At 44.3% G+C, this 17391-nt stretch overlaps 1 protein-coding gene across 3 annotated transcripts in view; it reads left to right on the top strand.

Annotated features, from left to right (window-relative positions):
• Hdlbp (high density lipoprotein binding protein) overlaps positions 1 to 17391 on the top strand; it is a 71102-nt gene that overhangs the window by 30555 nt on the left and 23156 nt on the right. For 2 of the 3 annotated variants that reach the window (XM_021168191.1, XM_021168198.2), the window contains exons 2-7: positions 5697 to 5761; positions 7165 to 7275; positions 9567 to 9724; positions 10626 to 10841; positions 16583 to 16789; positions 16938 to 17153. In XM_021168191.1, coding sequence (XP_021023850.1) covers positions 7200 to 7275; positions 9567 to 9724; positions 10626 to 10841; positions 16583 to 16789; positions 16938 to 17153 — 873 coding nt within the window. In that variant the 5' untranslated portion in view covers positions 5697 to 5761; positions 7165 to 7199. Of the gene's footprint in view, positions 1 to 2219; positions 2337 to 5696; positions 5762 to 7164; positions 7276 to 9566; positions 9725 to 10625; positions 10842 to 16582; positions 16790 to 16937; positions 17154 to 17391 lie in introns of those variants that run through there. The other variant, XM_021168183.2, reaches the window with a different exon arrangement.

Below are 17391 nucleotides of genomic sequence, written 5' to 3'. Positions count from 1 at the left end.
ATAGCTGAGTAGTACTCCATTGTGTAAATGTACCACATTTTCTGTATCCATTCCTCTGTTGAGGGGCATCTGGGTTCTTTCCAGCTTCTGGCTATTATATAAATAAGGCTGCTATGAACATAGTGGAGCATGTGTTGGTTGTTGTTGTTGTTGTTGTTGTTTTTGGGTTTTCGAGACAGGGTTTCTCTGTGTAGCCCTGGCTGTCTTGGAACTCACTTTGTAGACCAAGCTGGCCTCAAACTCAGAAATACGCCTGCCTCTGCCTCATAAGTGCATTAAAGGCGTGTACCACCATGCCTGGCTAGCAATCAAAATTCTTATTCCATGTTCCTTGATGTATGAAAAGCAAAATATTGCAGACCAGTGTTCACTTTTTGAGGCATCTAGAGTTGACACTTTTATGTTTCAATATACTGAAACTAACTAGTCATAATTGTTAGCATCCCAGGAGCACCTGGGATGTTTTGTGGTGCATGTTTATCATTTCAGATAAAGTCTTATATAGAAAGGCCAGGTTGGTCTTGAGCTCCTAACCCTCGTGGCTGTACCTCTCAAGTGCTGAGATAACAAGCTAATGTTACCACACCCTCCTTGATTTAATAATGCTTTCATTAAGTCCATGCTTTGTTTTATTTTTGAGACATCATATAACTTTGTAGCATGCTGTGACCTTGAACTCCCAGTACTCTGCCTCAGCCTTCTGAGTACTGAGATTACAGGGTACGACCACACTCATGGAGGCCTCTGTACAGCCAGGCACTGGGCCAGCTTGTACTTAGTGTGGACTTACTAACTCCATTGGAGATCCCTTGACAGCAGACATACTGACTGGTGGGTGCTTGTCTCTCCTCATCTCCCTTTTCATAGCCTGAGACCTCAGGAACAAAAGAACGACAACAAAAACATTTCTTCTAGTTGATGGTTGGTTAATCACCAGGGAAAGAAACCTTGCACAGTAATAATAACACAGAAGGAAAGACAACTTGGTGCCTACAGAGGCTTTAAGCAGCTCTATCACTCGGTGACTATGCTGGCAGCTTGGAAATACCCTTGGGTCTTTTAAGCAGAGCCTTCAGAGATTTATGTCATGAAGAACTGTGGTGTTCCTGTCACTACTGGCTGCATTACTGGCTCCTGGACTTAGCAATTCTGACACCTCAACTTTCAGATAGTTTCCTATTCAGCAGCCCCATCCCCATTCTTTCCAGCACATTCCATTTTCCCCCTGTCCTTCAATCTAAAGTCCAGTTAGGGCAGCTCTTCCCAGTCCCTCAATCGAGAGCCCATCACCGTGCTGCTACCTTCTAAGTACATACTAAGTCTGATTGCTTATTTTGTTCACTGCTGCAAATGCTTGTAAGCCTTAGAATGACAACTACAGAAGGCCTCTTCAGCCCTTCCACATACCATTGTCCCACAAGAAAGGCACATATTATCCAGACCTGGTGGCTCACACTTGTAATCCAAACACTAGAGAGGGAAGCTGAGACAAATCTACACAGTGAAAAGTTGTCAGAAGTGGGGAAAGGAGGGTGGGGCATCTGCTGTTGGTTACTAGCCTATTCCGTGCTGATGCTTCTCACTGTCCTGTCTGCCCTGTATAGGTCAGAAGTGTGCTCATGGCACCTCAGGAGAGGTTCAAAATAATGATTGTGTACAAATTCTTCAAGTAGTTGTCAATAAACACAACAGGGCAGAACTAGTCCTTTCAAAGGAGGAAGCTTTCTGAGGGCAGAGGTTCTGCTCTGTCCAACTGAGTATGGGAGAGGTAGGAACTCACTGCAGGCTGGTCTGTACATATGGGACACTGAATAAAACTGTGTAGAGGGCTTCACAAGTTTTGGAGTTTGTTGTGTTGGACATTGAGAAATGGAGTAAGGATTTGCAGTAGAGGTGGGAGCAGGAGGAAGAGATCCCCTAGAGAATGAGAATGTGTTCCATCAGGGGGTGCTCTAGGGGATGGTAAAATGGTTTTCCCGGCTGTCTGCTGTCTGCGGTCCTCAGAGCTTTCTTTTCTCTTTTGGTGACACAGTTTCAGGTGGCCTCAACTCCGGCACCTCTGGCTCTGGGGCCTGCCTGTTCTCTGTAGGTAATTAACTTCCCAACTCCTCGCCCCCTGTCAGGCCGCAGAACTCTTGAAGAGTTGGTCCGCTCCCGGGCGCTGTAGGGACCCCGCAGCGGGCGGGGCGGGCGGCCGGTCTGACGTGTCTCGGCGGGATTGGAGCCTCCGCCCTATATAGCAGCGGCGGCCCCGGCGCCGCGCCTCGGAGCGTCCCGGCTTCTCCCGCGCAGCGGCAGCGACAGACGGACAGACTCTCGGGTGGTCACACTCACGAGTGAGGATCGGGCGAGCTGGTGGGCGGGGGTGCCAGGGGCGGGGCGGGGCGGAGGGGGGTCGCCGCTGAGCACGGCTGGGGTCGGTTCCCCAGCTCCCCGGCCGCACAGGCTCCTGGTCTCCAGCTACCGCGACGGGCGGGGGCCGCTACGTGTCACTCTGCGCATGGCCGCGCTGGAGCGCAGAAACTTTCCCAAGTCCGCCACGCGCCGCGGGTCGGCTTGCGGGCCCGGACCGCCTGGACTTCTACCTCACCGGGCGGGCCGCCGCGATGGGGGAGGGGAGCGACCTGGCCAGGTTGGTGACGTGGGCTGCCGAGCCGGCCCCTCCCCCGCACCCCTTCCCCCCAGCTCGGCCGCACGGGCCGTACGGGCTGTGGACCGGACCTAGCTAGGTCAGTGGCGCCCCAGTTCGCGTCAAGCTGGGATCTTAACCCGGGGCCCCTATGTCCCGCGCGGTGCCTCGCTGCACCTTCACCTGCGGCGTCTGGCTACGTGGTCACTGGAGGACTCCCGGCCCAAGTACTAATTGGATGCGCCCCAGGGTCCATGGGTGAAAAATACATTACGGAAAAATACCGAATTTGGATGAAAGGCAGGGAGGCCGAGCAGGATACTGTCCCTTTAAGCCTGTCCCCGCCCGCGGGCGCTCTTGGCCGGTGGGAGGGCCATGCTGAGGTGGCATCTGCGAAAGTTCCTCCCAGGCTGGGTCTCTGACTTCCAGAGCTGGGTAATGCACTGGGCCGGCCTTGGTGGTCACAGACATAGTTTGTGATCTCAGCATAGCTGGGTTTTGTTTTTAATTTTGGAGTTTGTACTCTTCAGTATTTGGTGGGGAGAGGGCACCTTCGAAAGGCTTCCGAGGACGTAAAAGTGAAGTTTCAAATTTGGGAAAGAAACCTGCATCTCAGCTGAAGGTTTTCAAGGTGGAGGTTTTCAGTGCCCTCCATGTAGACTGGCCTACAGTATAGTATAAAGAACTTGAGTCCCTCTAGCTGAGGTTGATAGGAAATTCTTTCTGAAGCATAACTGAATTCTCCTTGCATAGTGTTGCCCCTTACATAAGTAGTTGGCACAACTTAGCACAGGGGAATCAATTTAAATACTTCCTTGTTCAGAAGCAAGAAGAATTCTTCACATACAGCTTTTTCTATTTTCTGGATTAACAACAGGTTTCTAGCTGCCACAGCTTCACCGCTCTCCCACAGGAGGCCCTGTTGCTCCCCGATTCTGGGCTTCTACCTCTTTTCTTTTAGCTCGAGTTCTGTGTTGAGAACTAACCTTATTCTGCCTTGTTCATTTATGCTCTAAGAAGCAAATTGTAATATCCAAGTTTGGATGCTGACAGACCACAGCTTCCTGTGGGAAAGGTGATGGGGGTGGCCTCAATCCTGAGGGACTGGAAGGGCTGTACCCACTTGAGGAGACTTGCATGTGGAGGCCAGAAGAGTTGAGAACATAGATGTCTCTGTTGCTTGGCCTTCACAGGGAGGAGGCAGAAGAGCTGGGCCCCCAAATGCCAGCACTCTTTTCTCTAGTGGTATTGTAAATCAGATTAGAGTCATATTCAGTCCTGACTTGTGTGGTTCAATCCAGCAGAAGGCTGAGATACCAAATCTTGGGCTCCTATCCTATCCTATTCTCCTGAGTTTAGCCAGTGGAGATGCAGGGTGGAGGCTGTATGGTCAGCTGTGAGGGGCCACTGTGCAAGATGAGCATCCAGATGCAGCCGGTTAGACCTCTGAGTATTTTGTCAGTAGAGGTAAAACAAGCAGTGGGGGAAGGTGGAGGGAAGGTTATCTAGGTTCTGCTGTGTTAAAGCAGGTACAGATGGGTATTACTGAGAACATGAAAGCCTTCCATAAGATTGCTTACTGCCGAGTCTCCAGTAGAGATGAGGTCTATATTTACATATGGTTATCAAGTATGTGTTTTAAAGTTGAGTCTTTAACAGGATTTTGAATCGTTAATTTTTTTTTTTAAAGCCTTATCAGAACTCTTACCTGAACTCTCTGTTCAGTGTGTCCTTAATTGTGATCTGTTTGCCTCAAGCTCTGACAAACTGAAATCTGGAAACTAGGCCCCAGTGAGTCTTGTCAAACCTGTCTGGAGTTTTCTAGAGGTCCACTTTGCTATACCTGGCTGCCAGAGGGCGTTTGTACGCGTCAGGAGTCCTGGAAGCTGCACTCTGGTTTCTTCCTTGTCAGTGACAGTAGGCTTTAGACATGGAGGTGCTTTCAGTAACCACTTGATTCACTGTAAATATCCCTGGAAGGGGATCCCGAAATATGGGAGCATATTTAAAAGAGATATCCTGTGTAGGGCCCTGTGTTGCATCTGTACAAGGCAATATATTGTATAGGCTTGGGCAACTAGTACTCTGGAGGCCTATCTTGTGCTGGGAAAAGCCAGGACACGGGTCAGTGGCAGCAGAGAGAGAAGATATAATAATTGAGGTCACATGGATAAACCTGGCTTGGTAAAGTGGGATGGGTGTCTGGATTTAAGAAGTGAGCAGAGCCTGGTGTGCTGGTACACATCTTTAATCCCAAACTCAGGAGGTAGAGGAAGGTAGATCCCTGAGCTCAGAGTCGGCATGGTGTACATAGAGAGACCTTATCTCAAGCAAACAAGGAAAGTTTGTAGAGTAGATTTTGGCCTCTTTGGGTAGCCTTTTGAGTCTTGCCATTTTATGACCTGATTTTTAAATCTCTGTGAATTAGAAGGGACTGAGGACTTTTACAGGACAACAGCAAGAACAAAGGAACTGCAGAGTTACCAAGGAGCCTTTGGTTTTGTTGTTTTTGAGACAGGTCTCTTTTTTTTTTGGTTTTTCGAGACAGGGTTTCTCGGTGTAGCCCTGGCTGTCCTGGAACTCATTCTGTAGACCAGGCTGGCCTCGAACTCAGAGATTCACCTGCCTCTGCCTCCCAAGTTCTGGGATTAAAGGCATGCGCCACCACACTTGCCTCCAAGGAACCCCTGGTCATTCTGAAAGCTGGAGTATGAGGTCTTCGTTTTGCTGACTATACCACAGTTAGCTGCAGAGCAGAGTCAGCCTGGCAGAAGTCACAAGGATCCAGTGTACAGATCACTCTTAAGGTCCCTTGAAGAGTTGCCTTTTGAGAGTTTGAGATGATTCAAGTTTTACCGTAATGTCTTGTTCAAAGTTAATGCCTAAGTTAATGCTTGTGCGTGGGGGGGGGGGGGTCCCAAGAAATTTGCCTGTTGGTAAACTAGAAGTCAAATGTAAAGGCTATTTAGTCCTTTTTTGAGAGATGAAAGGATCCAAGTTCTAAAGCATGGATAAGTAACCTTTATGGTTTTTTGTTTCTCTCCTCTCCCTTCCTACCATATACTAGTAAAAGCTGGCAGGCTGACAGAGGCAACCTCAGGACGGACTTTCTGGCTACTGACCATTTTGCTGGTAAGTTTGAGCACCCTTTCTAAAGATGTCTGTGCCACAAAGGTGTGAGTTAGTTCCAACCTGTATCTCCTTTCCTTGGGTTTTGTCTTCTGTGTTCTGTGCCATGAGAAATGTCTCCCAGCTTTACCTGCCCTTCAGCTGTGTCCTCTGCCTTACATCTGTGTTAATCCTTTTCTTACGTGTGAATTATGCTTTTTCAGGATCTGAGTATTAATATTCTTTAAAAATATTGAGTTTAATTTTTTTTTAATTGGGATGAGGTCTTATTGTAATGAAGTAAGATCTTGGTTTTTTGCTTCTTTTTTTTTTTTTGCTTGTGTGTGTGTGTTTTGGATACCAAGTTTCTCAGAATAGCCCTAAATGTCCTGAAAATCACTCTGTAGACCAGGCCTGGCCTTTGGGATCCACCAGTGTCTGCCCTCTTGAATGCTGGAATCAAAGGTGTGCACCACCACACTCAGCTGCATAATTTATAAAAGTACTTGCATTTTGCCAAGATGTGCATGTAAGAAGATACTTGGTGCATAATGGTGTAAAGAAAATGAGTTCTTCCTCATTCTGGTCTCCTAGAACTACAGAAGGCAAAGAAGCTAACACCTGTGTCTGAGTATACTGAATTGCACCAAACTTTAAGGGGAGCTAGGACCTTCCTAGCCAATGTCCATAGCTATCCTAGAGAAAGGAATTCTGTGCCTTAAGCCAGTTTTCTCTCTTGTGAGTGTATCCCCTCCCACACCTGGGCAAGAGTGGCAGAAGACCACAGGTTCAGGTATTTAGCATAAGGTTGGATCTCTAACACTGTCACCATGAAACTGAGAGGCCCATCCCCCAACCTCCATTCCTGAGGTGTTTGAAAATGTTAGAAATGGTTCTTTTTGGATAAGTACCTTCCTTACACATCCAAGTTGTAGTAATTGTCATTTTTATACTTTATAGAGTCAGGCATATCTTGAACAACTAACAAAATAAGATGAAGTTAGCTATTAAGAAAATGATTCTGGAGTTGATCTGTGCCAGAACTGGGTCAGACAGGTAACAGGTTCCTGTATTCCCAGAGTACTGGTGGTTTGCGGGGAGGGTAACAAGCTGTTACTGAGGCCATGTCTGTGACTCCTACAGTGGTAAGTGGTGCTTACCTAGCACTAGGTATCTTAGCCAAGTCTTGTCTACTATGTGACAGTTTCTGAGCAGACAGGTAATCAAGTGAGCTTGTAGTTCCCATGTTCACCCTTCTGTTGAAAGCTTGAAGAACAATTTGCATTGACCTTGTGAGGAAATAAATACTATAGCTTACAGAGAGGAGATTAAACCAGTGACTAAAGCATTACAATAACAGTCCATAGATCATTACAATTAGCCGCCGTTGGGCTTTCTGCTCCCTGATTACCCTTCTCTTGATACAGTGTCTTACTAGGATCGTGTGGACGTGAGATCAACCATGAGCTCCGTTGCAGTTTTGACCCAAGAGAGTTTTGCTGAACATCGAAGTGGGCTGGTTCCACAACAAATCAAAGGTGACAGGCCCCTTTCCAAGTCCTTGTTAACTTCTGAGACTGGGCTTTTGTGCTCATTTGTACTAGTTGGTTATAAGTGAGATTGGATGGGTTTGAGGAATGACTGCAAAAACAGTGAGCTGCAAACGTGGGCAGTTTCCTAGAAATCCAATAACAACTGTCTATTAGTGGGATCCTTTTGAAAATTGCTGTTCCAACTATGAGGTACTATAATAATTGGCTGTGAAGCATCCCAAAACATTACTGAGCTTCTTTGAGGATGAAGGTGAGGTCTGACTTCTATGCTCTTAAAGGCCAGGATCAAGACCAGCACTGTCTAGATGGCTAGAATAGAATGCTAGCCACCTAAGCAATTTGAAAGTTTTACAAACCTAGGGAACAGGTAAATTTTGTTTTTTGTTTTTGTTTCTTTTTTTTTTTTTTTCCCCCAAATATTTTCAGACAAGAGTTTTTTGCTGCTTAGACCAGAGTGATCTCAAACTCATGGTCCTTCTGCCTCTGGGATTATAGGCATGTGCCACTGCACATTAAATATATTTAACCCAGTGTATTTAAAGAATTGCAACAGCTCAATATAAAAAATCTTAAAGCCAGCTATTTTCTATTATTTTTCCTTAATTTTTAGTAAATATATTTATAAATACAGAGCTTTTTGATTTGAAAACTTTTTATACAGAAGTCTTTGACCTGTGCTGATAAGGCAGCTTCTGTCAAGCCTGATGGCCTAAATTTGATCCCAGCACCTACACGGTTGAAGGAGGAACTGACTCCAGCAAGTTGTCCTCAGACTGCCATGTATAATGTGACATGGCTACAAACACAAACTTTAAAAGATAGTATTTTTAATCCTTGAACTTGAATTGAGTTTCTAAAATTTTCTAATGAAAGAGTAAATTGTCTAAGTTGTTATAAAATATTTAAGTTTTCCTATAATCGAATATCAGTTCTTAAATTTAAAATGAATTAAATTTTTAAAATTCACTTCTTAACTACACTTGACCCACTCAGTCCCAGTGACCACTGGTGTTGGTCATTCCTAAGACACTGCTGGTGGTCTGGTCTCAGTATCTGGTAACTATCGGTAGTGTCTCCTATCTTACCAGGGCAAACGATCAACCTCTGCTCACAGCAGCACCATCAGGCTAGGAAGCAGTGAGCCTGGAATAGAGGCCTATCTCATTCCAAAGGTCATCCTGCCCTTTCCATGTCTGCATGCTTGGTTGTATTGTGGGCCCAGCTACTGGTAGATACTGCTCATCCCTAGGGACAAAACAAGTCATACCCTTGCTTTTGTAGAGATCGTGGTTCACTGGACAAAAGTATGAACATGATTAATAATCAGGGTCTCTGACTTCTCCAAGTCTTGCTGTGTACCCTGTCTTGGCTTAAGTGTCTTCATCATAGACAGGCCCATGTGAATTAATTTCACCCATTATACATTACAAAGTAAAACATGGGACCTACCTCAAAGGTCTTAAAAGCCATCTTCAGACTTCTACTCTATGCCAATCATTTATAGTCAGGATTTGCATTTGTACTATTAGAAAATGTGGCTATCCCAAAAGCTGTCGCCTGTATGTTGGATAAGTTCTACTAGCGGGACTGCCTTATCTGGCCTTTCAAAGACTTTAAGTGGTAGTGGTGGGGATGCCCGGGGGGGGATCCAGAGGAGAAGGGGACAGAGGAAATATTTGGGGGGGGGTGACTGGGAGGAGGGCAGTGAACAGGATATAAAGTGAATAAGTGAAAAATTAAATTTAATTTTAAAAGAAAGAAATGAATGTGAGGACTGAGGCTGGAGAGATGGCTCAGAGGTTAAGAGCACTGATTATTCTTCCAAAGGCCCTGAGTTCAACTCCCAGCAACCACATGGTGGCTCACAGCCATCTGTAATGGGATCCGATGCCCTCTTTTGGTTTGTCTGAAGACAGCAACAGTGTACTCACATAAAATAAATAAATCTTTAAAAAAAGAAAGTATGAGGACCTAAAAATGTGTCATAGGCTTGCCTTCAAGAGTACATCTCAGTGCTAAAATGGGGCTAATACTGTCTGACCTTTCATAGTGGGAACATGTAGAGGGAGAAACGTTTCCATTTTGGGATTGGGAGACTCGAGCTCCATCCAGGTCAAACACTCGGTGCTGGGCCTGGTGACGGTGTGAGGTTTTTTCCTAGAGCTGTGAGCTCACTCAAACCATTGTTCCAGTGGAGGGTTCCTACTAAAATCCTTCATTTTTATTCATATACTGTTGGATTGTATTTTCCTCCTAATCTGTGTTCTCTGGTCTAGTTGCCACCTTAAATTCAGAAGAGGAAAATGACCCTCCAACCTACAAGGATGCCTTCCCTCCACTTCCGGAGAAAGCAGCTTGCTTGGAGAGTGCCCAAGAACCTGCCGGAGCCTGGAGTAACAAGATCCGGCCCATCAAGGCCTCTGTCATCACTCAGGTAGAAGCATCATTTCTTTTTGCATTAACTGTTCCTTGTGGGAAGTAGTTAGACCTGATAGGTTTCTGAATATGCAGTGTTGATGAGCACTTTGGGTTTGGGGCCGGGGCGTTCTGTAGAGCACACCCTTTGCCATAATCATCCCATCCTAGCACTCTGGGCTGGCACAGTTTGAGATAGGCCATATTTGTTAGATTCATGGAGCCATGTGCTTTTCTATTTTGCGTAGTCCCTAGCTGCCAAGTCTGCCCTTCCTACTCGTGTGATGGTCAAAAGCTAGTCTTTGCTGGGTGAGTCAGAAGCCAGCTAGAGCTAAAGTAAAAGAGTTAAGTCTGTGAGCAGCTAACTAGTTTCCTGGTTTTCTTTACTTCATTGGCTCATCTCTGCTAGCTACAGTTGAGATACTATGATGAGTATTGCGACTGGTGCCTGGCTGTGATAGAAAATTATCACCCATGTAACCATAATACCTTGTCTTTGTGTACGTAAGCAACTGCATCTTGATCTTTTCTTATGGCCTGGCTGCTATCTTAAGTCTTGTTAAATGGTTTGAAACCTCTTCCACCCCTACTTTTCCTCAGCTCTGACTCTTAAGCAAAACTTGTTATGTTTAAAACTCTTGATGCTGCCTCTCAGTCTGCTCTATCCTGCCTGCTGCTCTGCTGTTTCCTATGATGGGTGCTACTTTCTCTTCAGAAAGGTCTTTCCGTTCTGCCCTTAGTGTTTTTCACCCTGTCACTCTCTCCCCTTTAAATCCTGCCTTGAGTGATTTCTTCTATCCATCTGCCTTGTCCTAGGTCACTGCTTAGTGAGTGAATGAGTAATAAAGACATATTGTATATAGTCATTCTTCTCTTCTTTGATAGGTTAACTTTGTCGCTGGGGATCTTTTTTTGAACAGGTGTTTCATGTACCCCTGGAAGAGAGAAAATATAAGGACATGAACCAGTTTGGAGAAGGTGAACAAGCAAAAATCTGCCTTGAGATCATGCAGAGAACTGGTGCTCACCTGGAACTCTCTCTGGCTAAAGATCAAGGTCTCTCCATCATGGTCTCAGGGAAGCTGGATGCCGTCATGAAAGCCCGCAAAGACATTGTTGCTAGACTACAGACACAGGTGGGTACCCCTAGACCTGGCATCCCTGTTATTTAGCTCATTCTGGTGTAGGCCAGAGCTTTTCTGCATTCTTTGTACCTTAGTAGTTTGGAGTTAGAACAGCAACATTTAGAACCTTTTGTGATTTTAGTGAAAAAACCACTAAGTTAATAATAGAACTGGGGGGGAGGGGGTACCTACATGTCAGATCAGCCATTGAGTTAAATGTATTGAAAATGAAGGCTTTTCCCAGAGTTTGAGACACTTAAAAGCTTATTACACAAACTTGAAGTAAAAGATCAAATATTTTTCTCTATTCCCAGCAATCTGATGATCATTAGAATACAAAACAAATCTGTAATGCATTTGACCTTAAGGTGAAGAAAAAAGCAGAGACTCTTACTAAAGTATCCCGTGACAGCTACCATTATGTGTGGGTTTGTTTAGAGGTAGGGGGAGGGCTTACTCCCACTTGCTGCTGAGCTTTTAGACAAACGTGGGGGACTTGCTGAGCCTGGGACAGCTTCATGGAATTACACAATTAAATGTCACAAAGGTGAATTGTGATTGTGTAGCATTGTAACTAGTATTACACTAGGCTCTAAAATATCTGTTTACCAGTTATGTGGTTGAGAAGTTTTAAAATCAAATTCCAAAAAATATTACATCTGTAAATAGTATACCATCTAATTATTATATCATTATCTTACTTTATAAAGGGGATGCTAAGGTGTTCATGTTTGGCCCTTTCTTTGTCTAGTCCCTTTCTCGATCGAATGTCTTTCAAGTTCATTTGATTGTGGCCTCTCATGTCTCCATAGTAGTGTCTGCCCTGCATGCACACAAGCATGGCCTTCATGCCGTTGGTTTGTAAACAGTAGTCAGTATTTGATTGTTCTGCTTTCCTTCAGTATGTCTTATGGGCTGGGATGGGGTGCCAAGAGCTTGGTTACTTTAGTTCTTGTTTTGGGGGTCGTTTTGTTTGTTTTTGAGAAAGTCTCAACAATGTAAACCTGGCTGTCCTGAAGCTCAGTCTGTAGACCAGCTGGCCTCAAAGCGTTCTCCTGCTTCTGACCCTCCAGGGCTGCGATTAAAGGCGCATGCCACCATGCCCGGCCTTGAGCTTGGTTACTTTCGTGTTCAGCTCGTTTGGTAAGGATTCGTGTCATCACAGATTTTTTTTCTTTTTTTTTAATGAACCGATTCTGAGATTGGTTAATAGACAGGAGTATATTCTGCTTTATTTGTTCTTTGTTCGTGGTTCACTGATGATCTAGCAAAGTTCATTAAAAGTTAAAATGGTGGTTTCATCTATTAAAAATGTCTATTTTTTAAGTTGACTGACATTCTTAGGAAAAAAGAGCTTTCCTACCTTTATCAGCAGTTAATCTCAAAATGTATGATGGTGCTGGCAAGATAGTTTCTGGGGGAAGGTGCCTACTGGTGCTTGAATTCAGTCACTGAAACATACAGGGTAGAAGGAGAGAACCACGTCTCCCGAGTTGTACTCACACACACACACACACACACACACAAAATAAATCAGTTGTTCTGGGGGTGCTGTTTTGTTTGTTGTTTTGGATTTTTGTTGTGTTTTGTTTCTTTTGCTTTATAGTGACAAGTCTCTCTATGTAGCCCTAGCTGTCCTTGAACTCACATAGATCTGACTGCCTCTGCCTCCCAAATGCTGGGATTAAAGGTCAATGCACCACCACCTCTAGTAAAGTGCTTTAAACACTTTTGTAGAGGACCCTAGGTTTGACCCATAGATAGATAGATACATACATACATACATACATACATACATACATACATACATAGACAGGTCATTTTTCTCCTTTACTATTTTCCGACACTCTTCAGCAGGTAATTGTATCTTTGGATTATATTATTTAAGAAAGTTTGAGAGGTTGAGTTGAGTTTAATTTTTTTAAGAAATGTTAAATGAATTTTGATTAAAATTTCCAAGACTTTCTACAATGGATATTAATGTACGTCTGCCATTTGGTACTACATATTTATACAAATTTCATTCTCAGCATTGATTTTTGTTTGTTTTTTGGGTTTTGTTTGTTTGTTTTATTTTCGAGACAGAGTTTCTCTGTATCACCCTGGCTGTCATGGAACGCACTTTGTAGACCAGGCTGACCTCAAACTCAGAAATCCACCTGCCTCTGCCTCCTAAGTGCTGGGATTAAAGGTGTGCGCCATCACTGCCCGGCCTAGCATTGATTATTATAAAATCAAAATGGTAACCCTGAAAAACACTGGAGATGCTGTGTGTCCTACAGTATCAAATATTCAACAAAGATTAAACTTATATGTGTGCCAAAGAATAAATGTATTACTAGTAGATGTTCTACTTGTATACCTGAAGCACAAATTTCTCAAGTACGCAGGAGTTGCTTCTTCTACTGGTGACATTTTAAGACTCCCTATCCAGATTATATTGGTTCTCTGACTACATGTTGGCTGTTGATCAGAGAACCAGGCTGTCATAGAACTCACAGTGCAGCCCAGGCTGGCCTCTAACTCATGATCCTGCCTCAGCTGCCATGCCACTCATGCCTTATCACACTGAGGAGTGTCACTTATCTAATGTCACTGTGAGCTTGGAGGTATTGACAGGGCTGCCTCGTTCATCTTTGACTAAGAGCCCCTCAGGTGTCCTGCTGGCAGGCAGCTTTCTGTGCCACCCAGTAATCTAAATTTCTTAATTTCTATTGCAAAAACGTATCTCAGGGTGATCTTAGCTATAGGCCTCCAAATAGCTGAGAGTGTCTTCCTTGGGTCTTTGGAAGTGTGAAGTGCAATAGAAGTGCCATGCTCATTGCAGCTGCTGGATAGAGTGGCCAGGGTCCTCGGTCCCCTCAGAGGCCAGAGCTGCCAAAACAAAGATTTGGAGAAGGGACTGTCATACGTTCAAACTACTTGTGCTTAACATGAAAAAAATAGCAGTATTTTAAAATGAAAATCTTTTTTTTTTTTTCTGTGTTTTCCTACCATTTGTTTCAGTTTATTTTGGGCTTTTCAAAATTATGTCAACATTTATATGACTGTAATGTCAAAGCTGAATAGAAGTCCTCCTCCCTAGCATATAGTGTGCACCTGTTCTTCCATTTCCTTGTGAGCCATCCCTTTGTACCCTGCGTGTGTTATTCATTGTATCCATTGTTGACTTTTGCAGATTGAAGCAGAATACAACTTGCCATAAACCCCAGTCTCTACCTTGATGCTGTTTTCATACTGTTTTCTTTTTTCTTTCTTTTTTAAAAAAAGATTTATTTATTTATTTATTTACTGTATGTAAGTACACTGTTGCTATCTTCAGAAACACCAGAAGAGGGCATTCGATCCCATTACAGATGGTTGTGGGCCACCATGTGGTTGCTAGGATTTGAACTCGGGACCTTTGGAAGAGCAGTCAGTGCTCTTAACTGCTGAGCCATCTCTCCAGCCCCCTTCTTACTGTTTTCTGTAGTGTCTTATGTGTCAACAAACGTTAGTTCTCCTCAGTGTATAGACAGCAGTGTGTCAGACTCCGTGTGTATGCTGTGTTTTAAGCTCATAGGGTGACTTCTGGGCTCTTGCTGTTGTTATGTGACAAAAAAAAAGAAAGAAAGAAATCTTATTCGTGGGCTATTTCTTTTTACTGATCTGTATTTTGGGGTAATCCTGGAAGTGAAAGTTCTGGGCCAAAGATCTTAAATCTCTACTTTGACAACCAACAAGAAGTATGTTTCCTCCCTCCCTTTAGTGTCTTGTTCTTCCATCGCAGAATACAAGAACCAGGCTCATCTAATGTTTAGTGCTTTGCCACTTTAAGACATACATAGCTGAGTAAACTTTTCCTGGTTTATATGGCAAAAGCATGTATATGTGTATTTGAGTTGTGCTTGTGTGTGGAAGCTAGAAATGGACATCCCATTGTCTTCCTTGGGGAACCTGGAGCTCCAGTTTGGCAGACTGGTCAGTGAGCTCCAGATATCTGCTTGGCTTCTCTCTCTTCCTCTCCGTGGTTAGAATTACGGGCGTGGGTGCTGGAGACCTGAACTCAGTTCCTCTAACTTAGTGGCAGGTAATTTACCAAACAAGCTATCTCCCCAGCTTGTCAAATATTCTTTTCATTTGCAGGCTTTTGGGGGTTTGGGGAGGGGGTGTTTGTTTGCTTGCTTGCTTTTGTGAAAGCTCTACTCCGTTCTTTTGGGTTTTCAAGACGAGTTTCTTTGTGTGTAGCTTGGCTGTCCTGGAACTTACTCTATAGACCAGGCTGGCCTCAATCTCATAGATATCCGCCTGCTTCTGCCTCTCGAGTGCTGGGATTAAAGGTGTGTGCCATCACCACCTGGTGCTCTGTGCATTTTTTATGTCAGACTATAAAACTTTGCACAGTTTTAGGGAATCGACATTAGAAGGGCTTCCAATCCCTTCATTGGGTGTAAAAATAAGTTTTTCCCCAGTTTATTTTTCATTTTATAATGTTATATTTTGTTCTATGAAGGTTTGGCCTGTTTATAGTTACAGTTATTGTTTTTATTATGTTGAGTCATTGTTAGGAAATCATTTTCCAACTCAAATCATCAAAAAGTTTCTCCCTATTTTCTTTCTGCATATATAAGGTGTTCTTTCTCAGTTTGATGATTTGGGTTGTATTCCAGTATTGTGAAATGCTGGTCTAAGTTCACCTCTTCCCACATGGCTGTTTGTCATCCGCACTGTTTCCAGAAAGCAGTCCTCCCACTGACCAGAGGCTGTTCTCCTCTAAGTCTCAGTGTCCACAGCCACCCAGGTCTGTGCCTGGGTGCCAAGCCCTGGGCCATCATGCAGTCTTTGTTTATGCTAATGCTCTCCTACTTTCTGTCTAGTGCTGTACTATTACTTGGTTTTCCCATGCAAATGGGGCGCACATGTTTCATGAGTTTTCCTCTCTTTGAGATAAGTGTCTCACTCTACCTAAAGGTCACCAGTTGCCTAGACTGACTGGGCACGAGCACCTAGAATCCTGTCTTCACCTCCCGTGCCAGTCCCATGGAAGTTTATCATCAGCTTTATGCTCAAAACTCCAGTAATTTTTTTTTTTTTTTTTTTTTTGGTTTTTCGAGACAGGGTTTCTCTGTGTAGCCCTGGCAGTCCTGGAACTCATTTTGTAGACCAGGCTGGCCTCGAACTCAGAAATCCGCCTGCCTCTGCCTCCCGAGTGCTGGGATTAAAGGCATGCGCCACCATGCCCAGCCGAGTAATTTTATTTTATTTTATTTTTTTATTTTATTTTTAATTGGAAGGATTGCTATATTTGTGATATAAGCCTTCTTTAGTAGTTTGTATGTGATGGTGTTACCTTGCAGTGTACATTTCTCCCCCTTGCTCCCATGGTGGGATCAAAGCCAGGATCTTTGCATGCCTGTCAAGTCCTGTCCCACTGGACTACCCACTAGCATTATGCCCTGGAACTCACGGTGGAGGTTGACTTTAGAGTCTTTTTGTTTTTCTCCTTGTTACAAATCTTAAGAATTTAATGAAATAGTAATTTTTCCTTGCAGTCTGATATTTTCTTCTGTTTTCTATAGTGAAGTCTTAAGCAGTGGTGCAGATATACTTGAAATGGCCCTAGTGGGGGCCAGGTAGGAGACTGTGGCATGGTGTTTGAGCGCTCTCATGGTTATGATGGGATGAGATACAGTAGTTAGAGAATATTCCAGAAGAATGTGCTTTATCAGAACCATAAATAGGAGGTTTTTTGTTGGTGGTCTCTCCTGTTACAGGCCTCAGCAACTGTTCCCATTCCTAAAGAGCACCATCGCTTTGTTATTGGCAAAAACGGGGAGAAACTTCAAGACTTAGAACTAAAAACTGCAACCAAAATCCAGATCCCACGCCCAGATGACCCCAGTAATCAGATCAAGATCACTGGCACCAAAGAAGGCATAGAGAAAGCTCGCCATGAAGTCCTCCTAATCTCTGCTGAGCAGGTGAGACCTCTGAGTGGCCTGTGGCCCTGCACCCTGCCACCTGCCCCGCACTGAAGCAGCGTGTGTTGGGGAGACCTTGACTGCCAATGAATGACTTGGGCAAGGCTTCTCTGCTCTAGGTGTTCTCATCAGTTCACTGTCCTTCCAGGACAAGCGTGCTGTAGAGAGGCTAGAAGTGGAGAAGGCTTTCCACCCCTTCATCGCTGGGCCGTACAACAGACTTGTGGGTGAAATCATGCAGGAGACAGGGACGCGAATCAACATCCCTCCACCCAGTGTTAACCGTACAGAAATCGTCTTCACTGGAGAGAAGGAGCAACTGGCTCAGGCTGTGGCTCGTATTAAGAAGATTTATGAGGAAAAGGTACAGTGTGGAGGTGGCAGAGCCCGTGAACAAAACAGTTAATGGGATTTGAGTGTGGGAATTTGGCTAATACCATAGTTCACCCTGCACCCTTTTGTCCTTGGAGACAAGGCTTGGTATGTGTCTACCTAAGTGTCTATGTTTAGTGGCTAGTGGCCACATTTCCCTTCTGGTCTACTGGGTACACTATAGAGTGGTGTCCTGGTTTTTTATGTGTGTCTCTTTTCTCAGGTCTATG

The sequence above is a fragment of the Mus caroli genome, chromosome 1 (genome assembly GCF_900094665.2).
Source record: "Mus caroli chromosome 1, CAROLI_EIJ_v1.1, whole genome shotgun sequence".
In the NCBI taxonomy this organism is placed as follows: Eukaryota; Metazoa; Chordata; class Mammalia; order Rodentia; family Muridae; genus Mus; species Mus caroli.
Note: the sequence above shows the minus strand (reverse complement) of the source record. Positions and strands in the feature narration are given on the sequence as shown.